The sequence below is a fragment of the Molothrus ater genome, chromosome 1, assembly GCF_012460135.2.
Source record: "Molothrus ater isolate BHLD 08-10-18 breed brown headed cowbird chromosome 1, BPBGC_Mater_1.1, whole genome shotgun sequence".
In the NCBI taxonomy this organism is placed as follows: domain Eukaryota; kingdom Metazoa; phylum Chordata; class Aves; order Passeriformes; family Icteridae; genus Molothrus; species Molothrus ater.
This window is the reverse complement of record NC_050478.2, coordinates 10242849-10270322: the sequence shown is the minus strand read 5'-3', so window position 1 is coordinate 10270322 and position 27474 is coordinate 10242849. Positions and strand designations below refer to the sequence as shown.

Here is a 27474-nt window from a genome sequence, read left to right as displayed (position 1 = left end):
AAAATCAGAAGATAGATATGTGTGATATAATTTGTATTTTGATATGTTTGCATGTCGTCTTTAGGTAGACAAAAGGAAGTTTTACCAAGCATTAATGTTTAAGAGGCCCAGAGAAAATCTCCTCACATTCAGGTTGTACAGAAACACAACTTTATATTTGCCAAGAATTCCTGTGATTTCTTTCAGAGAAAATAAGGAGAAACAGCAGTGCAATTTACAGGAATGTATTTTTGCTATTTTTAAAAAATATATGTACATCTAGAGTACTTTCAATAATGAAACACAGCCATCATATTTTTGAGTACAATAATGGTAAATTTGATTCTGTCATTTTTATGACAAAATATATGGTTTCAGTTGAAATATTGTATTGATAGTCTTTAAAATATAGACAAGTTATATACAAATTACATTAAAAATCTTTAATTGAAGTAAAAAATAAACTACATATTTTGCAATAAATTGTACAACCCTGTTTCTAAAAAGACTGCAATAAAATAGAATACAGTTTTTCAGATTCCTCAGGCTGAGGCAATGCCCACTTCTTCTTTACATACTGAATGTCTATCTGTCCAGATTCCTTGGCCAGAACAATGCCTAACAATCCATTTGCTTTTTCTGGCTCTCCCAGAAGAGTCATAGTTACAACCCTGAAATCAAAAGAACAGGGGAGTGTTTTTTAATTGAGGCAAAATAATTAGAAATTGGTGCTTTCAAACACGTTTGTATCAGGTTACTTACAGTCAACTAAATTATTCTTATTTTCTGCTCAAACCCCATCATGTTCTTTAGCTTTTCACCAGTTGCAACTATTTAATGTAAATTTTATCATGTAATTCTTCCCCCATGCATTTTATCATCAATTTCTAATCATGGTTGTAAATTATTTCAAGCTTGTAAAAATGAACAATGTTTAATTGCATTTTCCAGTACAGTGTAGTAAATTTAAAATTTAAATAATTTAAAATTTAATTTTTTTTAATTGTAGTAATTTCTCCAAAAGCTAGCAATGTGTTGCTACGATTAACAAGGATACAAGGAAAACTTTTAGTTAGAGGGATATTCAGCAAGACTAATTTCAGCCTAGGGAAGACAGTAAAAATTTAGCTTACTGTAGTTTGTTTCCACACCTTCAGCAGGTCACAAAATCAGAGTTAGAAAAGCAAATTCTAATGATCATTTAAAATCAAGCAAAAAACCCATGCAGCAATATTAATATTTTTGTTAAAAAGAGAGCACATACCTCTCTGATGGGATAGTCTGCTTGGCCACAGGCAACAAATCATTTTCCAGAAGATCCCAAATGTAAATATTGGATGATGCATCCAGGGCAAAGAACACAGCAGGTCTTGTCAGAGCCCACTGCAGGGCAATAATTGGCTGGCCCTTTGTGCTGCCACTCCACTGCATGAGGGGATACTCTGATGTCATCTGGTGCAATCTAATACTTCCATCTGAACAGCCAACCTACACCACAGAGAAAAAGAAAATGCCTTTTGGAACAAACAAACAAACAAACCAAACTAAACAAGATATAAAAAGTGGTGTTTAGGTACATGGCTTACTGGTGGACTTGGCAGTGATAGGTTAAAGGTTGGACTTGATGATCTTGGGGGTTTTTTCCAACCAAAATTATCCTAATATTCTATGATTTTTTTTGTCACCCTTCATGGCAGATTTGAATTAGTGAGGTAAATCTACTAACACATCTAGTTAAATACATCAAATTAGAAATACTCCCTCAGCAAGTAATTAAAAATGAAACTTCTTATTAAAATGCTTTCATACCAAAAACAGTGGCTTTCCAAAAGGGAAGAAATCAATTGCAGTGATGCTTATTGATCTCAGTTTGCTCTCCTGAGGCCTGAATAGCTTTGGAACAACTTTTAAATCGTGTCTTGTACCATGGCCTACCAGACCCTGTGAACAATATAAAGAAAATTAATTAAATAAAGCAACAAAAAAAGTTGCATTGTTGGTATTACAGGAAAGAGTTAAATAATTCATGAGCTGATACTTTAAAATATCCCTAATAGCTAACAAATTTTAATAGCTAACAATTAATATAGGCCCAAATTATAAATTTTACACAGTCTACTGGTAAAATTCCAACTAAATAAGACAGCTCCCAAACCAAAAAACTAAAAATGAGATGAATGCCAGGATGGTACTCACAATGTTTGTTCCAACAATGAAGTGATTGGGATTAGAAGACAGAAATTTAATAGTCAGTGTCTGTGGCATTCTCTGGCTAATATCCTTTGGGAAAAGGCTGAGGAAAATGGCAAAGGCAAAAGATGACATTAACACAGGCAATTGTCTCCTAAAGCTGTGCAAGTACATACAGAAACTCTTTAAAATGTCTATGACTATATCTAGCAAGAAATGTGTATTTAAAAAAACCACAAACAGAAAATAATGTTAAATATATCTTATGTAACAGCAAATTAGTAAAGTATAGGAAAAATTAGCTTTGTGAAATAACATATGTAAAACTGTAATGCCCCAGTTCTCCTACCTGTTACTCAATTCCATAGTTGAGCTATGTACTAATTTCACCTTCCCTCCAGGAACTAAACCTAAAATTATAAAAAATTATTATTTGAACTGATTTAAGCACTTTGCATTAAAAAAAGTGTAATCAATAAATTAAATCGTAAGGTAATAAGTAAAAGGATATTTCATAATTAGTTTACTGCAGATACAGCCTTTGACATGTAAGAATCTTACATCATTTAGAACTATTTGCTTCAGAATTCAGTTCTGAAGAGTTACAATCTTTGACAGAAATAGAAACATAGTTACACTTTTCTTTTTCAGCACCCTCTAAGACCCAATTCTAGAAATGGTTAAGATGCACATTTATGTTACTTGGATCTTTGACAATGAATTAAAGGTATGAGATAGTGCAATAATGCATCCACAATGTTGGTCTGTGTTACTTGTTAGCAGAGAACAACATAAATAATGCAAATCCTTCAAAGACAATGATTCTTTGAAGAAGAAAAGGTTTTCCTGCTGTTTGCAGTACAAATGTGTCAACACATGACCACAGCTTTAGAATGTGCCTCTCCACAGACAAAATACCCAGCATTAGCAGCTTAATATAGCCTGACATTGCACATGAGCTTATAGAAACTGATCCAAAATTCTAGTTTGCTGGCATTACTTCATTGTTTATTTATGTATTTTCAAAAGTAAAATGATTTTAGTCACAGCCTTTTCCAGTTAGGTAAGCCTGTAAGTGTAAATTTGTTTAAAGAACAAAGAATGTAATTTTCTTCATTTACATAACTCAGAAAGGGCTGAATGGACTTGGTTTTTCAGTTTTTCCACAGAAAACTTCTTATGCTAAATTAAGTCTTACCTAGAAAAAAAACTTTCAGGACAATTCTCAAAATGGAGACACAGGCAACAACAAAAGCACTATAACAGGTTTGGCTGAAACTAAAGTACAAAGAGGAGGACTAAAGCCATAGAATTGCTCATTCTTGGGAAAAAAAACCCTAAAACTACTCTGACACTGTAAGAAATGTGATTGTCTAGTGCCAATTACCAGTACAGAATTAGCAGATGAGATTTAGATAGCAGTGAATATTATTCTCCTACCTAACCAATAACCCCAAACATCAGCTATTAATTATTCAGAATAAATCTTTTCCTCAGTAATTTTGCCTTCTTCTAAACTACTTCTTGGCATCACTGACTCTTCCTCTCTTTTAATTTCATAGTCTCAAAACTGGAGCATTTTATTCTACCTCTAACAGTAGTACAGTACTCACCTAAGTCAGTTTGTGAACCAGCTACATCTGCTTTTTGCAATTCAACAACTACCTGAAAAGTCAATATTTAACATTAATAAACAATCAATATTTACCAGAATTAAAAGTTGTAATAGTAAGTAATACCTCTAAAGGGCTGTTTGGAGAGGCAGGTCTAACATTACAATGAACACAGGTAGATTCTCTATTCCCTGTCAATGTCTGCAATTCTAAAAATAGCTTCACATGCCTGCTTGATGTTCCTGAGGGAAAGCAGAATATGCAAAGCTACATTCTACACTTAATTGCTAGTTGGCATCTAGTTGGTTTGGCCAGTTACAAAAAAAAAACTACCTTAAAACAAGGAATTGTAACACATTTCCTGTGCTTTCCTATACATGAATGAAATGAACTATACATGAAATCAAAAGGGTAGATCATTTGGCCTGAATCTGTTGCTACTTAAGTTACTAAAGTAAGTTAAGGCTTTAAGGCACTTGATTACTGACAGAGAGGTGAAATATTTTTATACCTTATTATTCACAGGTTCAGCAGCTGAACAAAAGCTGCATCAGGTAAAAAACCACTTAAAACATGTGATAGAAGAGTTGTCAGGATAGTAATTAAGAGCAGCACACCTAGTGCTATCCTAACTGTCATATTTTAGGCAAGGAAATCTTATCCTCTGATTTTCACTTTTTATCTCTTTAACATTTGTTTTATATAAATTAGGAATTTAATTTCTCCCCTACATTCAGTATCATCTCTGACACCACTGTGATTTTAAAATTAAAGTAGGTGGGTGAAAGATGACTGAGGACTATTAATGGAGTACTGGAAATATTTTAGCATATTTTTATTAAGTAATACAATTTATTGCCTTTTTTCATGAATTCATGTACCTGTTAATACTTTTGCCAAAAGAAAACATTACGGGGTCAGGTGAAAACTTTTAAGGAGAATTCCAACAGAATGGTTAGTGTTGCTGTACTTTTCAGGGAAGCAATTCTCCTAAGAAATTCTGAATTTGGGTTATTGTATTTGAAGTATTTTATTACACATTATACTCTCTCTTTTCATACATACTCACCCACATATTGAGGATTCCATTTTCATCCATTGATGCTATCTGAAATGGAGGGCTTGACATTTCTATGAAAGGAATGGCAACAATTTATATTCATACACTGACCTTCCTCCTGAACACTAGCAAAGGATTTGAAACATTTCCTACATTAATACATCCCCTGAAACTTCTAAAATCCTCTAATTTGCATAAAAAGGGAAAGTGCCCTAATTTACCAAAGGGGAAAAAAGGCATAAAACTTTCTTTACTGTCAGGATGGTCAAATATTGGAGCAGGTTTGTTGAGAGTTGATCAATGCCCCAGGCCTGTTAGTGTTAAGGAGGCACTTGCACAATGCCCTTAACACATTTTAGCTTGGTCAGCCCCAAACTGCTTAGGCAGTTGGACTGGATGATCCTTGTAGGTCCCTTCCAGCTCAAATAGTCTGCTCTATATGGTCTAGTCTGGTCTATTCCAGTATGTGCAGCTTGTCCTACCAGAAAGGCAAATGATCTCAGTCTGCATCTTTTTGAAAATGTCTGGACTCTGCGTGGACTTTGGAAGGGAACATAAAGTGAAACAGATGGAATCTTGTAAAAGCTGCAATAGGCAGCACATTTCTTCAAACCACTATGGATTTCAAAGTACAAATCTGCAATGGAAGTGATAATGTCTTCCCTAGCACACTGTCTGAGAATTTGAGGATGTGAGGATTAGAGTTTCTTTGCTAAGGTTGGTCATTAAAAGAACAGGCAAAAGGCACAGGAAAAACCATCAATTACAGCCACACATTTTAAGTGCTTTCAGATATAAGAACGTTGCTCCACTGAGTCAGACAGGGATATTTTTTGGGCATTATAGAAGCTCTAAGACTCTTCCAAACACAGTTTTTGAGTGATAACTTGTTTTATCATGGAAATATGATCTAGAAAGCAGACTTTATAACAAGTACACAACCACATCTGATGCGAAGCTGCACTGAATGAACATTACATAAAAATGAGAGCAGAAAACAAACATGAATATTGCATGCAATTGATACTACAACAACTTAAGAGGCAGACTGGGATTATAAACTGGATTTTGGCTATGATACATTTGTTTCACTAGATACCTAAAGAAAGGCTCAGACTGATGCTTAGAAGAGCAGTTTACATACCCTCCTGATAAGAGAGGCTTGAGAGCCCATAACTGTGGTCACTGCTGAGAGAAGTTGAGACAGGTTCCACTGCCAGTATAGGAGAGGTGTGGTTTACTGAGTTTAGAATGCCATCTGTAAATGAGAATAATGACAGTAAAACATAGTACTTTCCACAAAAAACAACAATAAATCTTAATCACTCTTCAGCTTATGGGAGAATGATGGTTACAAAGAAAGAATGGCAAATAATGAACTTTGCACAAGTCTCAAATACAATCCTGCAAACTGCTAAATTAACACAATACTACTAGATAAATCAGTGTTTCAATATTTTCTATTCACTTCTCATTTTCCAAATGACTGATGCAACATTTATGCCACTGTACCAGACATTTCATTAAAATCTGCCATTTCAGGGTTAGCATGGAAAGAATTATTTCAAGCTCCATAAACAATAGGTGTAGAAATAAATCACTGTTTACTATAAAAGAAGACAAAATTGAATAAAAATTACTCTTAGTAGAAAGTATCCTGAAAAATCCTGAAACAGTATTCACCACAAGAGAATACGTATTTGCCCTTTAACAACATTTTAAGGCTAATGTGGGTTTAGAGTAATTTCAATGTGTGTTCTTTGTCAGATACTCTTGATTTCTGGACTTGCACTGTGCACTGAACTTAATCTCATTTAGGACTGAAGGCATTAAAGCTTCCTAAGTATCCAGCATTAAACCTCCCTGCTTACATAAGCAACTGCATGAAACCATACACATCCATTTGACCACCAGCTTGCAACAGGAGACCAAGCATCTTTGACCTACTAAAAAAAATTAAAAGTCTATCTATAAACAGCTACTGTTTACTTTTACATGGCTGCTGCAATTAGAAACACTTGTAAAGAAAAGAGGATTTTGTAAATGTGTGTAGTGGAATGTTTTAGAAAACTAATAGTGCAACAGCCAAAGGTAAATCAGAAAATCATAGCATGGTTTGGACTGGAAGGGATATTAAACTCATCTCATTCCAACCACCAGCCATGGGCAGGGACACCTTGTGCTGGACCAGGTTGCTCAGAGACCCATCCAGCCTGGCCTAGAACACTTCCAGGGATGGAGCATCCACAACTTCTGTGGGCAGCCTGTGCCAGTACCTCACCAATCCCACAGGAAAAAATGTCTTCCTAATAACTAACTTAAACCTACACTCCCAATAAAATTGTTTACAAAACTTTTGCTATATGTTATTCCTCACTCTATTCCTCACTCTAGGATATCTTGCATGAACATTAAAGAAACATCAAGACTTAGGTGAAAATTTCACTGTGCACAAAGTGACTGACCAAGAGGCACAGATGTTCACCTGTGGAAAATGTGGGAACTCTAAATGTCCACTCAGTTTCAGTGATCATCATACAAGGGTGCATTCTTGAGTCTTCTCGAAGATCCCACACCAACAATGAACCATCTGCTGTTCCAGCAAAAACTAATGTTGCTTTACTGGGACTAAAACAGCAACACATCACCTGTAAAACAGTAAAAACATGCAGGATTGATATTATGATAAAGATCAATGGTTTTATGAGCCTGAAATAGGTTTGTTAGCATGGGAACCCAGAAAATACAGATTCCATGGCAGGTTTATGGCAGAAGGGAAATGTATTTTAAAAGGGAAGTAGGATATAAGACCTTCAGCAGGCCTTCCCTCTTCAAAACAATCATTGTGTAATCTGCATCTACTATCACAAAGTTGAAAGAGGTGACTCAGCTGTATGGGAATGATGAGTAGAGAGAAGTCCTAACAACATCTGAACCAGATGTTTACTTCCATTCACTTTTCAACCATGAAATAGAATCAAAATTAAACAATCAAAAAAACCAACAAAACACCATGACCATCGCTACAATCTGGTTCTGAAGCACAGAATAGAACAAGGACAGTCTTTGTTCACTAGGCTAAAATGTGTTTCTCAGAAGATAGAAGATGGCACATTTAGAAGCAATACAAAAAAAGACCCCATGTAAAAAAAAATCTTTAAATTAAGTCTTGTAATTGACGGACAAAATACAACGTTATTAAAACATACCTCTGAATCACATATTAAAACTTTCTGAGGACTGGAGGGCTGCCAGATGTTCCAAACACATATAAGGCTCTTTCTGCTCAGCAGACCCACACCTGCCTTTTCAGGTAAGCCATGAGCAGAAAGTAGTGTCTGCCTCTGAACTTGGGAGACACACAAGCAGGGGATTTTTCGGCCTAAACCATTAAAGAAAAAGCCAAGAAAGAAAAGCAATAAATGAAAAAGCATATTCACTGCAGATGAAAAAGCATATTCAGCTGCTATAGCAACTAACAAACTAAGATGCAATTAGGAAGAATATTTCTATTAACACTGTGTTGCTTTTGAAACTAAACAATAAAAAAGTAGGGACTAGAGAAGGAATTCAAAATACTAGAAGTAGGAAGCAAAAAGTAAGAGAGTCAGGAAATTAATAGAATAATTGTTCTGGGCATAAGCAAGCCAATCTGATCTGATGCCAGTATATACACTGAAAATTAATCTGAGTCTCAAACAGGAAACAGCACAGGCCAGGCTTTTTTGGTTTTATCTCTGTCTAACATGTTCCTGTTAGATGATGTAGGGTTCTGTGTTATAATATGCCTTCCTAACATAATTACAGATGCTCTATTTTTCACTTTTCATCTCAACAGCTACTGTTTATATGGAGAAGATGTAATTGCTTTACAAATAGATCATGCTACAGTATCCCTGTTGAATAACCTGCCTTTATTTGTAACTTTGGCCCTACTGTCAGCATAAAGAGCCCAAACAAAATTACACCCCTTGGGTGGCCCGTCAACAACAGGAACAAGAAATTACAAAATTACACCCATCATGTTAATTTCTGGCTTTATTTCTGGTAGGAATAGATGGAATATATTTCTTGTAAGGTGCTCCCATGTTCCCTATGTGAAACCAATCTGATTATTGCAATAAAAAGGAAAGAGGGGTTTACATCATCTGTATATCCTGATATGTGCTGTTTGCACAGTAATGACAAAGAACATGGCACTTTGCATTAGAAAGAAGAGATCACTCTGTACACTAAAAGGTGTAGAATAAAGTTCCCTTACCATGGAGGAATGGCTGGTTAGTATTTAACTGGAAACAGCTATCACTAATAGACAGACTGGTTTGTCGAGATCTTAGTTTCCTGGGTTGTGTTGCAACTTGATCTTCCTCTAGCAAAACAGCAATCACCTTTCAAACATAATTACATTTATAGAAATAAAAGGGTCATCTTATCTTCCAGCTTTGCTATTTGTAGCTTTCTTAAGTTACATGGATTAACTTCATAAAACTTTTATCAACTGTCTTGTTAATTTTGTAACTTTGCAAATACAGTTTTACAGACATAAAAGTTACACAGCTCTGATTCCATTCCTTTGCAGAGAGATTTTTCTCTTTGATAACAAGTATTATTTAAGTAATTCATTTAAATTAGTCAGAACAAGAACTGTAAGTGATTTATCATGCTGTATACTTATGCAACCAGCTCAAAGGGATATCAAGGATATAAGTGTACCTGGCATGCAGACCGGAGAAAATCTGCTAATCTTTGTGAATCAATTTTAGGTGTTGGAGCTCCATTCACTGATGTATTCTGGCTGTTTATGGGACCTATGAAAAACAGAAAAACAAAAAACCAAACCTGAGGCTTCAAAAGAGAATCAGTTAAGAAAAGTCTAAGGACAATTTAATTTTTGAGCAAGAGGAGAGTGGCAGGAATCAACTTATCTTCAGAAATAATAGCGTTGAAGGACAAGATCTGTTGGAGACTCATTTCTGCTGCCAATAAAAACATCAAGCCAGAAGGAAAAATTATTTCTGCCACTTATTTTTCATACTTTCCACATGAGGATTCAGAGTGTCTATGTCAGCTTGCTATCAATGCAGCCTGCCACTCTAGAGATTCTCACAAGTAATGGATACCAAAGAGAAAGTTTATATGACATGCACTCATCTATGAGTGAGTAAGATTCAAATGTTCTTCACCTCCAGATACAAGAGCACTTTCTCCTGGATGCTGTGTCCATTTCTCCAGTGTCTCAACTTCCTCAGTCTGAATGTCTCTATCAAGATTGTCCTCATTACACTGAACATATGCCTGAAGTAGAAAGATTAAATTATCAATATATGGGGTGATACAGCTAAGACTGACAGCACATAACTGAATAGGACTTAGTAATTTTAAAACTGGAATTTAAAGCTCAGCCTCTTCTGTTTGTGAATTCAGATCTGAGCATACTGACACACTGTCACTATTTCATGCATGCACATGCACCTTTTACCACATTTCACACCAGAGTGCTAAATAAATAATATTACAAAAATACAGAATGTCGTCCTAGGCATGTAAACACCAAACCCAGCATATCTGGGGACACTGAACCACAGACAGGTGAAAAGCCCTTCAGGAAATGGGGAAGGAAAATGAGATAGTTGTCTTCTAATACAGAAAGGAAATTGCCTGTCTGGCCAAAAGTTTTGAGATCATTGCTTTATAGTAATTAAGGCTTAGAGATCAATATGATTAATTTATTACCTTATGTGCTGGTAGCTTTAGAAACTTTATTTTTTAAGGAAAATTCTTTTCCAGAAGGCAAATCAGCCCTTTGAGGATTGAAACATTACTAGGTATTTGTTACACACCTGCTTAGTGTTCATTTTACCAAAATTCCTGATATACATGTCGTACTCATTGACAGGGGGCAAATCCAGTAGTGAAAAACTAACTGAGAAATCCAGGTCAATTAGTGGGAGAAGTTCTGAAGTCCGTTTTCTTCAGGATGAATTGCAAGAGAGAAACACAAAAAAGGTTAAGAACAAATATTCCTAAAGAATGACAGCCTGATTTTGTATCTAACAATCTTTTAATCTATGGGAATTGAAGTTGTACTGAAATTAATTAGCAGATAAAAATGTAACAGTAGAAATACATAGACTATTGTTTAGAGTTTTTATTTAATGTTACATTGAGATAACGATCATATTTGAAAATGCAGTACTAATTGCAAATGGCAAATGTCAAAGGGTTTATTACTAAAGCCAAACCACCAAAAGCTTGGCAGATCATCTTGCCTAAGTGTTCCAAAGCTGTCCTGTGAGGTAACAGATGAATGTCTCTTTCTTCTATAGTTAGGACAGTGGCTAATTCTCCTAAACTCATTTTATTAACTCACATCACTCATATGTGTACATGCTTTATAAAGATCTTGTATGATATCCTAGCTTTGTTACATATTTGTAGGAAAAGACTGACAGTCCTTGTCACAATTCACACAACTATCTATCCAGTTTAATGCCATAAAGCTGTTAAGATATTTCTTTTCTTGAGTGAACTGCTTGAATTACACAAAGATGTCTGCTTACAAGTGAGTTCCAGGCTCTTGCTCTTATACAGTCTTTGATAATTACACAATTTTTGTAGTCTCCCTTTTTCTCTCTTGCACTTGCAGGTTTTTAATGTACTTAAAAGTGATACATAAATACAAATCAGATAAAATTATGCATCTATAGCAATTCCACATCTAAACACTCTTGCAGATGCATTTCCTAGTTACAGCTTCTTGCTGAGGCAAGATGTCATTTGAAAGGAGACAAGACTAGAGTAACAAGAGCTAGAATTTCATCAGTATTTTAAAGTGAATTTTTCTTTATGCATAAGGACAATTTTCACATCTCCTTTTTGCTACTTGATGACATCTATTGCATATTCTTACCCACATTTTACTTTAACTTGTGCTTCATAATGTATTATCTCTTCACAAACATGGGCATAGATTGCTGAGATATAACTCAAACATATAAAACTTGCTTAATAGTTTCAAAACTTAATGATACATGCAGATAAATCCTTAAAATAAACTAATAAGTTTGTATTTATAATTTACAACTCCCAAGTGCCACAAATAATTTATGGGATGCTTTCAGTCTATTTACTGGTAGTAATGTATTATCACAACATTGAATTCCACAACCCTTTCCTCTTCCCATGAAAATGCTCATTATCTTCAGGCTGTGTATGCTGTCAGCATGCACACAGAGTTACAAACATAGTCATAATCAGTCATGGTACTTAATCAGCAGAGGCTGACAAACATTCCAGAAGGCAATTCTCCAGAGATGCCTTTGTGAGTTTCTTAATCTGTCTCTACAGTCTAGAGAGGAAGCCCAGACAATGAACTTGTGTAAAATTTGTGTAGATAGTTTAGGCAATGTGAATTAAATAACTTAGACAATAAAATCTCCCTTATGTGAAAATTAGCCACTGATGTGAAGCCATGAAACAGTGGAGTCTGGCATTAACAATAACATTTAATAACGTTGCTTTATGCATCCAAACATTGTAACAGAAAACTGGAGATATATACAGTGCTTCAGACAAATCTGGAGCTCCTGTCAAGCTCCACAAAAAGCAGGCATCAATTTGTTTCTTTAAAATACAGAGATGTGTTAGGTATCTCAAATCTAGATCAATTTTAGATCAGCAATAACATGTTTTACAGCAATTGATGTTATCCCTGCAAGGGAATGTGCTATTTTGGCAACTATATGCACCATATATTCTTGATTATTTCAATTAGTTACAGTTCTGCAGAGATCGTAGTTAAAAAGCTTGCTCTTTAGTACTTTAAGTCAATATCTAATTAAATGTCTAAAGTATTAAACAAAGAAATTACAATCCTGGCAACACGTTCTGTAATAAAATGATGCACATAAACTGATATATAGATACATTTCTCTTACAAAATGATTTGTAGCAATAACTGTAAATTATATATACTTAAAAACTACTTACTGCTAGGTTAATAAAGTATTTGATTGCATAAGACTCAAGTTCATAAAATTCACTTACTTCAAATATAATGAAAAAAACCTGCATCTCACATAGTGAGCTGCCATTTTTTGTGGATTATTTAAAATACACTTACTTCTGCTTACTGGCCATACTTCGGCTGCTTTGTCTTTGGTTTGCCATTTGGAAATCCATGAATATTCCACAAAAAGAGCTTCTGACAGAAGAATCTTGCCTTTCTGTGATATTGTAAAACACAGTGTTACAGTTCACACTTAAAAGTGCATGAAAATGTCAAGCAGTAAGTCTAAAAAGCAGCAGATTTGTTACAACACAGCTACTGAAAGTTCCTGGTTCACATGTTACACAAAGTGCTCTATCACCATTTTCAGTAAAAAGATTTTAACATCAGTAATGGGCCAGCATATACAATGGCTCTTTATCAATCAATTCAAAATGACTGACCATTGTAATTTTTACTTTAGAAGACTTATACAGAAAGTGTCTCTTTCTTTCTCTTGCCATCAGCAGGTGCCTTGTTCAGTGCCCTGTGTTCAGTAAAGCACTCTGATTAATTCTAAAGATTGCATTCAAGTCACACAGACTTCACCATGTGCACACTACACCTCTGAGTAAGAGCTCAGGTAGAGGAGACCTCACCAACACAGGCTTAACTAATATCCTTAGATGAATAAGGCAAACACTGAAAACTTCCTTGAAAAGCCACAGTTAACAGACCAACTACAACAACTGATGTCACATCTACCTTACTCCCTTTCCTGGCTAGGTTGCAGCTAATTGACCTTAAGATCCAACTTCCAGTCAGGACTAGTGGTGCTTCACTTCCTCAAAGGATGACTGCCTCTTTAGGCAATACTTGTAAAATGCTGTTTAACTTATAAAACTAATTGCCAGACTGATCAACCACCATTTTAAGCAAACAAGATCAAAAGTTCATCAAAAAAATAATCTGTTGTGCAATTAAGAATAAACCACCAAGTGTTACAATTCTGAAATTTAAAAATCTCTATTGATTCTGTATTGTTCACTAGATAAATAATAATTGCATAAATCTTCTGCAAGAAGAAATTCACATTACAGTATGCTGGTTCCTGCTGCAATGACCATTAACTGAAAATCTATTGACAGAATCAGAGACTCTTCAAGGCTGGAAAAGACCTTTAAGAGATATTGTAAAGACTTATAGAAACATCATGTTATTCTTCCATTCTGTAATAACTTTGAACCAAACTAAAAAGCTATTAAATATTCTTTTGCACAATGATTCTATGTGGCTGCCCACTTCAGTGCAGACTTCAAAGGAGAACAACAACTGTACTTAAATAAGCAGCTCTGGCACTCACAGGTGTCAGATCAACTGAATACCAGGCATTTCAGAAAGAGCTTGCATTTAAAAGTGATAAAGTGCTATATATTTGAGTAGTATTGATATTTTTCTTACTTTCCCTCATAACAGTTGCTTCAACTTTGCTTAAAAGAAAAAGGTGAATTTAATGCCAGCGGAAGCCCCAAACTGTTCCAGCACTCCTCAAGTTTTCAAAACCCAGACTCTCATATGCTCCTCTTACCCAAAATAAGATGTATTAAATGTCAGTCTGTACTTTTTATATTTCACAATTTAAATGATTAGTAATGTCTATGAATCATTTAGTAATGTGGACGTTACAGTGCTTACCACAAATCTACATGATTCATCCTGAGGACCAGATTTTGGTCTTTAGGCAGACTGTTAGAAAAAGTGGCCAGCTGACTTGTAAGTTGTATGTGTTACTCATACATTTAATATAAAAAGGCTGGTATCTAGTCACATACCCATGACTGGCTCCTTTTTTTCATTTTCCAGTTTCTTTGGCAATGGATTAAGAATTCTATCATTTTCTGCAGTAATTGCTCTTTGAATTTCTTCAATTTCTGATGTTCTGGAAAACTGAACCTCTCTTAGATTTTCTTCTGCATCTCCTACTTCACCACTTTTGTCTTCATCATCTTCAAAATCATCTTCATAGACCTTTGAAAGTAACAGAACTTCCATTACTTGGAAAACACAAACTATAGATGCATTTTTCAAGATCTTTTACAGAAATTACAAAATGTCAAAATAAAAACCTCATACAGATATCTCTGAATGCTGTGATTGAAAGGCATTCTAAAATAACTGATGGAAAGAAAAGAGCATCTCTTGATTCTGCAGTAATTTTAATCAAGAGAAGATAATCTCAGTGTTGTTCTACAGTGCCCAAAATAGTCTTTTTATTTAATATCCTAAATTAGATACTTTAAGTTTAGGTGAATTATGTGTTCTTTGAAAAAATAAAATAACAGTGCTCAGTGGCATAAATGTGTCAGGGATGTATGAAATTGTTTATTTGACAGTTTTAATTCAAGCTGTCCTTTCGTGGCAGGCTCATATCTACTAAACTGCCACACTCCCTGTCTATGCCTAAGGGTCATCCTTTAACAAATTCTCCAAACTAAGACAATTCATGTCATGCTAAAATAATCACCTAACACACATGAACAAGTCCTAAATGTGCTTATTTCTCTTCACTGAGTGGTAAAGGGCTACTGCAGTGACCAGCCCAACAGTGGAAATCACCACTCCTGACATGACTGGAGATGAATTCTACCCTCACTGAACAAAGATGATTCTAGTTCAGCACATTGAAAGCACTTCCCACACACTCTTGTATCTTAATAACTTTAAAGTAGACAAAAGAGAGCTAAAAATAGGAATTCAATTAAACAAATTAGTGAAGTGAATGCTATGTGTCAATATCTTTTTCCTATGATATTTTTTCAATGATAAATGAACAGGTTTTTTCTATTTTTCATCTGAAATTATTAGCTCTGATTATTTAATTAATTCAGCATTCTTCACAGGAAGTCATTTAAATAATTGAAATCCACAAAGGCAGAGAAAACATTTTGTGAACACTTCAACTAAAAAAACAAAAGTTGGTTCCCAACCTCTGATGAAAACTAACTAAATATATTTTAGAGTTTCTATACAATATTTTAATTACTCACTATCTACTGTTAGCCACATTAAGGTCACTGTCACCAAAAAGTAACTAAAAGCCATGTAACATCCTGTTTATTTCTGTGAACAAAGTTGCTCTCTATTTTGATACTTAAGAATTACTTCAGACAAATAACTGTATACTTTTACTTACTTCAAAGTCATCTTCATAGTTCAGTGAAAAATCCTTAAATCCTGTGTCTGGATTAGAGATGTGTGTATCTTTCATTTCCTAAATCAGAAAAATAAATGAAACCATTAAATAATCTTCCCCCAAAAAATCTCTCATCTGCCAAATCTTAGTATACAATAGATTAATAGTTGCTATTCTCAGATAATTTTACATTTTCAAGCAAACATATAGCATGTAGTTTATACAGGTAAAGAAAATTATATTATCAGTTGCTAATTACTGAATTAAACTAATAGTACAGGAAGAAAAACAGAACTCGACCTTATCTTGGGAAGACCAAGTGTTTTTCTAACAGTATTTTTATTGGAAAAGACATAAAAACTGCTGTGTTGCCCACAACTTCACTGATGGTGCTAACAACAAAATAAGATTGCCCTACCCTTTTGAGGACTGGACAAAATTATCCCTACACCTGAGTTATACTGGGGGACTCACTCTGTTAATAAAATAGTGCAAGTGTTGAAACCAGGAAAGCAGAGACATGGATGTAATAGAAGAACAAGAAAAGTTTTATATATAAATAATTTTGCTAACATTGAATCTCTACTTTATTTACATGGAATAAGATTTATGGTAGCCCTGCAAGAACTTCAAATACATTTCCTTTCTCTAGATTATCAACTTGATTAAAATAACGCCATTTACTTATGGCAACTTTCCTGGTTTCAACATTTGCAGTGTTTTATTAACAGACTGAATCCTCCAGGATAACTTTAGTTGTGAGAAATTTCTCTGACTTCTTCTGCCTGCAAGATTGCTGGTACTTAGCAGTAACTAATTCATATAGTTTAACTAATATGATTTTTAAATAAATCCTTATTCCATTTAGTCAGACCCCTTTAGTCACACACTCAACAAAGGTGTTTATTAGCTGTTAGGCTACTTTGTATTTTTTATTACCTAAGATAATCTCAGAAAATGCCAACAGAGCTGTCATTAATAACAGAGCTTTATTAATAACACAGATGCATCTGGTACAAATATGGTTTTTACACACTAAAAACCTCCACCTGTCAGTATTGTCTGGGTTCCTACTTTTCAAGAATTTATAGAGAAAATCTATATATTGTCAATAAAAAGCAGGATTAGGAAGTTATGCTGGAATATCTTGAAGGCTGTGGCATTTGGGGCAACAAATATACAAAAAAAAAAAATCAACAACATAGAATGCAAATCCCTGGAATTTCAGTGTCCTTGTTGAGTCAGGTCTTGAGTAGGAATTTCTCCCTCCTGTGTTGCTTCCTATTGTCAATGAAGACAGAGAAGATAATGGAAAAGGAGACCAAATATAAGAGGACTGAACTCCCTATTTCTCCCCACAAACTAGAAATGAAATCTAGATCCTCACTACAGAAATTCACACTTAAAGATGAGCTGAATCAATGAGTTGAAAATATCACAAAACTTCTTGGAATTTTTATGGTAGAGTTAGGCTGTATCTGCATAGACTGTTCCAAATAAACCCAAGTCTATACAGCTTCAGCCTTGCTGAAAATTTGGTTCTGTCTGCACACGTCCATTTAAAAATATTAAAATATATAATTTCAAAATGTAAAAATCATTTCCTCTTCTTTAGTTTTACCTCTTGTCTTGTATCCATGCCATCTGTGTCAATGAGTTTTCCTTTATCTTTTACAGTCCTGTTCAAAAAGAGAACAACAATTTTATTGGTTAACTCATAAGAAAGCACTTCTGTTTCACTTTTGGTTTTTGGGGATTTTGTTTGTTTTAGTAAAAAAAAAAAAAGGCTTTTTTTCCTGAACAGGAAAGAACAGTTGGAAATGTCCACTTAACTGAAATATTTCTACAAGTATTTTTATAGATCTCTATGACACAAAAGGATAATGAAACAACCAAGTGATTAACCAGCAAAGAGTTGAGAAACTTTGTCTAAATTTAACACCTCTAATTACATCAAAAGGCAAGAAAAGAAGAAAAGTAGTGAGAAAAAAAAATTCATAACCCCACACATTTATCACTTGTATTAATAACTGCAGCAAACCAGAGATCAAGATCAGGTTGGTGCAATATGTTCAAAAGCTATAAATCAAAGACTGATTTCAAACCTGTTTTTTCATTCAGGGGTCTTATTTATGAGGACAATACAATCAGGGTCAGAGAGCAGGAGCAAGTCAACAACAAACTTTGCTCCTCAATAATCTATTTGATTATTTTATAAGTGGAGAGTAAGTAGAGAGTATCAAACTTAAAGAGAATATTTTTACTTCTTATGTGAGTATTTGTATCTACTGCTGTTGGGATTGACAAGCATAGGAAAAGGCAACAATAAAAATGAAAATTTGGCTGGATTGTGTCATAACAAATTGGAGTGATCCAACATTAACAGTGCTTGAAGCTGAACCAGGGTTTCATGACATCCCACCAAACCATATTGCCTTCCCTGCCATCCAGGAATGGCTAAACTCTTGTTCTCAGCTATGCACAAACAATGACTCAGCCACAGCCCCAGCAGCAACAGCTCCAAAACATTGCCTGAATATTCAGCATTGCTGACACAGCTGAGTGCTGCTGCCAGGTAGCATCTCAACATTCTGAATGCTTATATATGTTTGTGTATATTCTGAAATATTTAGTTTTTCAGTTTTGCATAGGATCACACTTCCACAAATTCACTTCAGCCAAAGTGCTTTGTCCCATGCTTAACATTAATAATACTCAGCCACTGGTAGTGACTTCACTGCCTGTGTCCCCAGAAGCAAACAAACCAGACTTTTATTGAGCCAGGAAGATAAACTAGGTTTAAAAGTGAGAATTGCAACCAACCATGGACCCAGAGAATTAGACTCCAGAAAGAATTTTACAAGGCTCAAGAAATAAAGAATTCTAAGTACTAGAATATCCAGGAAACTTCTCCGAGATTTCTATTTGCTAGTAAGAAAACTTAGAAATATAATCCTGAAATTTAACTGATCCTACTGAGGGTATCTAGAATATTTCCTTTCATATTCAACAGCAAACTTGCTATATACATATAAATACAATGTTTTGGATACCATTTAGGATAGGAGCTAAGAATTGATACTTAAACTAAACAACAAAATAGAATCCTGTGTAGTTCATCATGAACCTTCCATGTGTCCACATGACTACATAGTGAATTTCCAGGTGGTGAAATTCAGAATGTCTGTCTCCAAAACTAAGTGCCCAGATTAATATATATGACTAAAAAATATCTCTTGCTACCATGATGAAGAAAAATAATTAAAGGAATACAAATACATACATTTTTATCTGAATCATCTTAGAGGCAACACAAAGATTTCTTTGCAATTGCTGTACTATTGGGCCTATGAAAAAAAATTGTCCTCAGATATGTGAGATTAAGAATTTATGCTTATTGGTTTGGTGGTGACTGAATCTTAGTAGACACCATCTAATATATAATTATTTTAAATCTCTGAATTTACCTTACAAGCTGATGGCTCATTTCTTCTTGAATCCTCTCCTCCTTTTTGTATTCACTGTTCTGTGAAAGAAGTCACAATATTCATGAGTCAGAAATGCTGGGAGGAAATATGTATATGATCCTGTATTAGTAGTACTTTCATCAAACAACAAAAAAGGTTGCTAATGAATTGTTTCAATTACAGACTATTTTTTGTTTCAGTCATTGCTTGTAAGATGCTCTCAAAAACGGGTAGGGCCTAAGGGCTGACCTTGGAAGGCTGTGGCCAGCCTGTTCCAAAAAATGAGACTTTAACAGTATGTACTACAATTCACACAAACTGCATGGAGGGACACAGAACAGTCTCAGGCACTTTTAATCCCCAGTAGAGGGACTTGAATCCTAAATTCTGTATTATGAAGGTTTGCTTAAGTTTGGAAATGTATTCAATAGGTTGTTTAAGACAAAGCTCTTTGTCTCTATCAGACCAGAAACAGAAAACAAAATAACTCTGGGACAGAAGCATCAGTGTGTGTGTTCTCTAACAGCAACCTGAGTACTTTTCCAAGGAAGTCAAACATTGAGCAAGCCCCTGATAGACTTTTGTTGTCTGCTGCAGTCAGTCAGGTACAGGAATCACTTATGGAGGGCCCCTGCACTGAAAATGACTCATATTGTCACTAGAAAATATATTTATGAATTTCTATTTCATAAGATTGTACATCTTCACTCTTTAGAAGAAACTACCTGAGACCATCCCAACTGTTGCATGTCTATAGAAAATTAATTTGATTTTAAGAGTTACAAATTACTAGAGATTCTTTTCTCAGTCTTGTTGAATAAATACTTATAAAAATGAGTAAAAAATTACAAATTATTGATTAAGTCTCTAGGATATAACATCATGTTCCATATCAGAAACATAAAAGATATTCTGTGGCTTCAGAAGTAGAGGCAAACCCCACAAATATAAAGGCTGGGGTTTGCCCACAAATACTCACCTGCCTACTAATGAGTTGGATTGATGTGTTCCCTTCACAGACAACATAAAAGTAGCTTCTATTAAAATCTTTTTTGCTATAAAGGCAGCCAATAAACCTTAATGGACCTCAAGCCTTATGACATCTCCACTTCGAAGTGTTTGCAAAAATTTCAAAAGTCACAGCAAGAAAGAATTTTATGAATAAAAGATGTTTCTAACATATAGGCAATTGTTTTTTTGTTTAAATTTTATGGAAGGAATCAATTCTGAATTAGCATACTTAAATCCAGATGTAGTGTTTTCATCTACCACTTTAGCCTCAAGTTTCAGAAAATGATGACTTAAAATCCTACATTTTTATCATTCCCCTATTGACAATATACTAATATTTAAAGTAAATGATAAGGTAATGCTTTAGCAAAACCTACCCTTAGATCATATTTCTTTCTTTCCTTTTCTCTACTTTTTATTCTCTCATCAGCTTCTGCTGCTGGGCCTTCTCTGTCTCCATGGGAAGATTTTTCTTTAGATCTCTTTGATTTATGTTTTTCTTCCTCTTCCTTTCCATAATGTTTATAACTTTTCTCTGTAGAAAGCCTCTCTTTTTCTGTCCCAGAAGAATGTTCTTTTTTTTCTCTGTGTTTTCTTTCTCTCTCTTTATCCAGCTCTTTATGTTTCTCTAACTTGTGAACACGTTCACCTTCAACTTTGTAGGCCAAAAATTTTTCAATTTGCTTTCTTAAATCATTATCCTGCAAAGAGGAAAATAATATTAAATGTTTAAAAACTTCTCCAAGACAGTTCTATCTTCACAAATCTATCCAGATTTGACCATTAAAATGATTGAATTTTAAGTACCTAATCTTTGTGTCACATGGATCTTCCAGCCATTTTTTTTCATTTCCTATGATAACAAGTTTCAAATTATGAGATTCTGGTGTTTCTTCTAGGACACTGTACACTTTGCTACAGAAAATGCTTTGAATTATACATTCTTCACACAAAAAATTAATTCTTGTCTACTAGGTGGTCTAAAGTAGGATGTACACTCATCAATTACCCTTGCAATAAGAGCATAAATAGCAGATGGCAACTTTTGATGTAGCTGTACCAAAAGTAAGCATTTTTGCATGAAAATTTTATTTCAAGTTTACTTAAAAAAAGAGAACAAAATATGTCCTTAAAATTGGGTAGCTGAGATATATTTTGTTTTCGTTTTGTACACTTGTCATCACCTTCCTGTCTATGCATCTCTTGGATTTCTTGGGAAGACAGTCTGATCCAGTTTCTTCATTATTCTACAATTTTATCTTTTTCTGTTATGGAAACACTTCACTAACTTCCCTTACCTTCTGTGCTTTATGTCTTCTTTCTCTCTCTTCAGTTCTTGCTTTCTCCTCCTCTAGAAAACAGATGTATAAATTAGGGAACAGATTTTATAATATTCCAACTCTGTAAATAATTAACTCTAACATGTAAAAAATAGTATTTTAGTAATGTGTTTTCTCTTACATAAGATCTTTCTAAAAAAGAATTCTGTTGAAATTCTCTCTCCAAAGCTGGCTACTCCTTCTTCTCTCCTAATGAATCCCTCCAGTCTTGTGTCATGGTAAGAGTAATGACACGTGCTACTGATTTCAGCAATCACCCTGCAAGTGAAGGGGTCACTCAGGACAGTGTCTAGGCACTGAGCAACAAAACCAGTGATATCCATCCTCTCTTCAGAGGAAGGGAAACAGGCCTAATTTTTTTAAAAAGCATCAAAATAAAACATGCCAGCAGGTACTCACACCTGCCTGTTTTATCCTCTCTGCACAGATGGGGTATGGTTTCAGAGTATTCCTACCTAAATATCAAATATTTCCAAGTACAGCAGCAACCCAAAGTTACTTACCCAAACGATGCCTGATTTCTCTTCTTCTGTGACGTTCTGTATCTCTTCCTTCAGATGATTTCAGATAATTTTGTGGATCTATTATCTCATATGTCCTGTGCTTTTTGTCTTGTTCTCTATCAGTGTCCCTGTCTTTATATTTTAGTACACTGTGTCTCTCCTCCAACCATGACACTTGAAACTTATCTTTGTGTCTCTCTCGCTCTTCTCTCTGCTGTTCTTTTTCCCTTTCTCTCTCTCTCCTTTTATCCCTGTCCCTTTCACTGGATTTAAACCTCTCCCTCTCTCTTGTTCTCTCCTTGCTCTTCTCTCTGCCTCTGTATTCATGTCTGTAAGGGTTTATGTCATGAACACTCCTCTCTCGCTGCAGTTTCTTTTCTCTGTGTTTTTGGTCATCATTTTGACTATCTGGTAGTGCTGCCTGAAATAAAATAAAAAATTTATCATTATAATTCAGCAATCTATTTTGATAGGAGTATATTCATGTGAAAAAAATGCTGGATTACTAAATATGTATTTAATTTCCCAAATAGTTGTTAATTTCCCATTTAACAATTAAAATGCTGATATAGTTCTAGGTTTACTTTGTAAATACTAACATTATGCCTGTGCTTATTGAAAAAAAAAACTAACAAATAATAGCATATATTGGAAAACAGCTTTTAAAAAATACAACACAAATTTAATGTAAACATCAATGATGTAACTGACTGCAGCCTGAATGCCATTTGACCAGGGGATAATGTAATTAACCAGTTTAAAAGCACAAAACAAACATGATAGATGATGATAATAAATACAATAGATAATATACATTTTAGGAAAGTGAATAATATATATAAAGCTGTCACTTGGATTTGGGTGACCAGCAAATCAGACCCCACTGACTGCTGTGTGCTTACTGTAACAATGCATTATTTCCATTTATCTAATTTAGAACAAAGAGTCAATTCTTTATCTTTAGACCACCAAAAAATTCTAGTGCTGTAAGGCAGCTTAAAACAAGACTAACAGAAATAAAATAAATCCACCTTTAGATGTTTCCTAAGTTCTTCTGCTTTCCAAGTATCTTCTTTGGTTCTTTTCTAGAACAGAAAATGCAGAAAAGACTGAGTAATCAATTTGCAGAGAGAAGTAAATCATTTAACAATGAATCATACTCCTAAGGAAAGGATCAAGGTACACATGGCAAGTCTCACTGAAAGGATCATGCAAACAATAATTTGATTTAGCTATAATACCTATTTACAGTAAATCTCACCTTCCTGGACCTGGAAGAAGCCTGAAGCTCAGACTGCATGTCTAAGTTGGCTGCACATAAAATATTAGTACGTAGCACTGAAGGTAAAAAGATAATGAAACTAATCAAAGTGCACATGATTGTTTCACTAGAGTGCTCCCTTATAAAATAAGTTCTATTTCTTCTATCTGCATTTGCAGAGCTCCTTCACTTGGCTGCTTGACTGCTGTAACAAAGACTAAATAAAAATTCATATTGTTTGAGATCTCTAAGGGAAAGGAGGAATTTTAATCTATTGAATACTTGAACTAGTTCATTGGAGGATGAGGACCATATCCAAAGTGACATGATCAGGCTATCCTTATTCTCAAATTTATACTTGGCAAAAGCTACTGAAGATTAAAAAATAATCACTGATAAATATGGTAATGATGAGCTGCAGTGGTGGAACAAAATAAACATATGGTGCCCCTTTATTTTTTTTTGTTAATTCATTATATGGAGGCAGTATTTTAACAGTATATCTTTTGAATTATTCTACATTTAACAGTATATCTTTTGAATTATTCTACATGAAAAAAGTCTTTTCAAACTTGGATTTTATAGAAGATTGTAGTGGACTGCTAAGCTTCTAAAGTCAATGAAGTCAAAGTCCCAAGAAGGCAGTATTTGTTACAAACAAAAAGTGCCCTTTCAGTTTTATTATCTTCTGATCCCTAAAAAAGGCAAAAAACCAAAGAATGCCAATATTTACTACTGCAGAAAGTCAGATGAGAAAGTAAAAAACAAAGCTGATAATTTTCTTAAGTCAAGCTTTAACAAAGCCTAAGAAACTCAACAGAACTTGTATGAATGTTAAGCTGGAAGGGAGGACATGGATGGGAAGAGAGCAGAATGCTGTATTACAGTCCCAAACAGTAACCTATTTAAAATGATGTTTTGGATTTAAACAATATTTAGGTATGTATCAGTAAAAAAAGAATGTTAATGATGTTAATAGCATAAAATCAGCCTGACCAACAGACAACATCAGATGAGGCAGCTACAGATTTATTTCAAAGCTGAGGCAAAAAGCACACAGCACACATTCACAGGTGGTTCTCTGGCACTTGCATCTGTCACTTTTCTGGGGTCTGAAGTTATCACCTCCCCACCACAATCAGAAGCTGTGGCTTTTGTGTATGGTTTTCCACTTAAATCTCTGCTTTTGCAGAAGTATAATAAACAAACAGGAAAAATGAGATATTTTATAAAGGATCGAGTCATTTGTCCCTCTGTAAGTAAACCTCCACACAATAATGTTTCAAAAAAACTTTCAAAGGATTTATTGAACTGTCTCACCTGTCTGCTAATTTAGAAGTACTTATATACTCATTTAAATCCAGATTAAGATTTGTTACTTAAATGACACTGGGGTTTAGCTTAATTCATCTACCTCGGAGCATTCAGCTCACATGAAATGCCACACATCTACTGAACTCAAAAAAGTTCTGTCAACGTTTTTACCAGTTAAGAATCTGTCCTTTAATCTAAAGATAAAGCAGTCAGTGGAAAAAGAAACCTTGTTGCTTTAGATAAACTTTGAAAGAGATCGACAGGGTTTTGTTTCTTCACTCATAACTAGAAAGATAAGAGGTTTTCAGAACATAATGTTTTTAACCAATTTAAGAACTCAGTTAAATGTGATTCTAAAGAAATAGAAAAACAGTAAAACAAAATTCTGTCTTTAATTTTTAAGCCAGAGAAAAATACTTTATTTTTTTGCATGTAAACATTTATCTTTCTTATTTCCAGTATGAGTTGCCAATTTGAGAACTCTCAAATAGGCAAGAGCACGGCTGATGGAAGCAGCCAAAGGAGGGTTCCTCACTCCCTGTGGCTGCTCCTGTCTCTGGCTCTTTGGCACTCTCACAGCGACACACCTGAGATATTTCAGATCAAAGTTGAACTTTTCCATCACAGCTCACCGCTTTGGCACGCCTGCTTTAGCCTCTGAAAACGTCACCCAGTCACTGATGCTAGCACGCCATGTGGTTTTGTTTCCTTTATTCCGGACTTCTACAAACCTTCAATAATTTAACACCTTAATGCACAAGTTACGTGTGTTCCCTAAGAACTAAAGCTCGGCAATTCGCGGTTACAGGAGCATCAATTATTAAACAGGCTTTTATCTAGAAGGTGAAACAAGAGGTATTTCCGTAACCAGCTTCTGCAGGGGGATGTGGGGCGGTACAACTCCCCCTCAGCCTCGGATAAGGATTCCCTCGCTACGCCTCTTGCGGGGGGGATTCACCGCCGTGCCGACCAAACAAAGCGACCCGGCCGGCCCCGGCAGAGCCGCGGGGGTTCTCGGGGGCAGCAGCCGAGGCTGCGGCGCTGTCGCCCGGCCCTGCCGCGCTCTCCCGGCGCTGCCGCTCACCTTGTCCCCGTCCATGGGGCCGGGAGGCCGCGTCCGCCGCCGCGGGCCGGGATCGGCGCTGCGTGCGGGCCCGCCCGGCAACCAGGGCCGGCAGCCGCGCGCCGAGCGATGGATGCGCCGCCCCGCCTGAGGGACGGCATGGCCGCGGGAGGGGCGTCCCGCTCCGGGCTGCCCGTGTGGCCGAGGACAAGGGAGTGCAGCAGGGAGGGCACTGCTAGCAAATCCTGCTCCTCTGGTTGGTCCTACTGAGGGACAGCTGGGGTCTGTGTCCAGCTCTGGGCTCCGCAGTGCAAGGGAGACAAGGAGCGGGTGCGGCGGAGGACAGCGAAGGGGATAAGGGAGCATCTCTCCTTTGAGAAAAGGCTGAGGGAGCATCTCTCCTTTGCGAAAAGGCTGAGGGAGAGGCTCTGTTCGGCCTCAAGAGGAGACGAATGACAGGGGACCTCGTTAATGTGTATAGATATCTATGGGAGGGCGCCAAAAGGATGGACCAGGCTCTGCTCGGTGGCTCCCAGCGACAGGAGATGAGGCAATGGGCAGAAATTGAGGCACAGGAAGCTCCACTGAACATGAGGAAGAATTTCTTTACTGGGCAGGTGACCGTGCACTGGAGCAGCCTGCCCAGAGAAGCTGTGGAGTCTCTCTCCCTCACTGGATATTCCAGAACCATCTGAACACAATCCTGTGCTGTGTGCTCTGGGGTGACCCTGACTGAGCAGGGAGTTGGACCAGATTGACCCACTGGTCATATTCTAATTTCATTAACTGCAGTACATCAATCACCTCTTTGCTGGAAAGGGGTGAATTAATGACTTGTGATGGAAAGAGCAGGTGACCCACTGTGCTCCCTTCCAGCCTGGCCCATTCTGTGATTTTGAGCTGGTGCCCAGCTGGGTTTCTGCAGGTGAGGGCTCAGACCCTGTGAGCTGGGGATGGGGGACACAGCCCCACAGCCCTCAAGCACTGTTGTTCTCTGCAGCACTGACCTGTTCCAGGTGAAGTGTATCATTAAACCATCCCTCATCCTGGCTGATTCACTTTTAATAAAGTTGTGCACAATTACTGCAGGGCAAAAAATCTGTAAGAAGGGTGCTATGCTTAATCTGCCACTTATCCAGGTGCTGGGTAGAGGTAGGTACAAAGAACAGTTGTATAAATAAATTAAAATGCTAATAATGTACCCCCAGTGACAAGTACAAGAGCTGATTTCTGCTACAAAGCACAAATGGCAGCTCACCAAGCACACCTGGAAAGAGCTCGATGGTTGTCTGCAGGAAAGGTGTGCGCCATTTCACAGCAAATATTTACAGCCCATTAACGTGTGCAATTTAAAAGACCAAGTGAAAATTTCTCTGAGTTCTTTTAACGTTGTTGCCTCTTCTCAGAGTGTAAAATAAAAAGTTAATATGTAGCAGCTACTGCTAATATTGATGATTGTAGAAAACTGACTACTGGGGGTGGGAAGGGGGGAA

The 27474-nt window shown here is 35.9% G+C and overlaps 1 protein-coding gene across 1 annotated transcript; it reads right to left on the bottom strand.

Annotated features, from left to right (window-relative positions):
- Positions 1–208: 208 nt before the first annotated feature.
- Positions 209–26076, bottom strand: DYNC2I1 (dynein 2 intermediate chain 1). The gene is made up of 24 exons (XM_036378853.2): positions 26003–26076; positions 23375–23428; positions 22344–22764; positions 21799–21851; positions 20878–21201; positions 19490–19548; positions 17644–17701; positions 16023–16100; positions 14662–14857; positions 12965–13067; positions 10683–10812; positions 10026–10137; positions 9556–9650; positions 9104–9230; positions 8052–8224; positions 7328–7490; positions 5987–6100; positions 4852–4913; positions 3783–3834; positions 2519–2579; positions 2176–2272; positions 1789–1920; positions 1244–1467; positions 209–650 (listed from the first exon to the last, which is right to left on the bottom strand). The coding sequence occupies exons 1-24, from the start codon at positions 26015–26017 to the stop codon at positions 479–481; spliced, it is 3075 nt and encodes a 1024-aa protein (XP_036234746.1). The 5' UTR covers positions 26018–26076; the 3' UTR covers positions 209–478.
- Positions 26077–27474: the final 1398 nt, after the last annotated feature.

Excerpts from the sequence above, each read along its gene's own strand:
- DYNC2I1 (XM_036378853.2), bottom strand. Across the intron at positions 19,549-20,877 it reads GAAAGAAATATGATCTAAGG|AACAGTGAATACAAAAAGGA; the intron begins GTAGGTTTTGCT and ends CTTCTTTCACAG. Across the intron at positions 13,068-14,661 it reads AAAAAAGGAGCCAGTCATGG|AAAGGCAAGATTCTTCTGTC; the intron begins GTATGTGACTAG and ends ACAATATCACAG.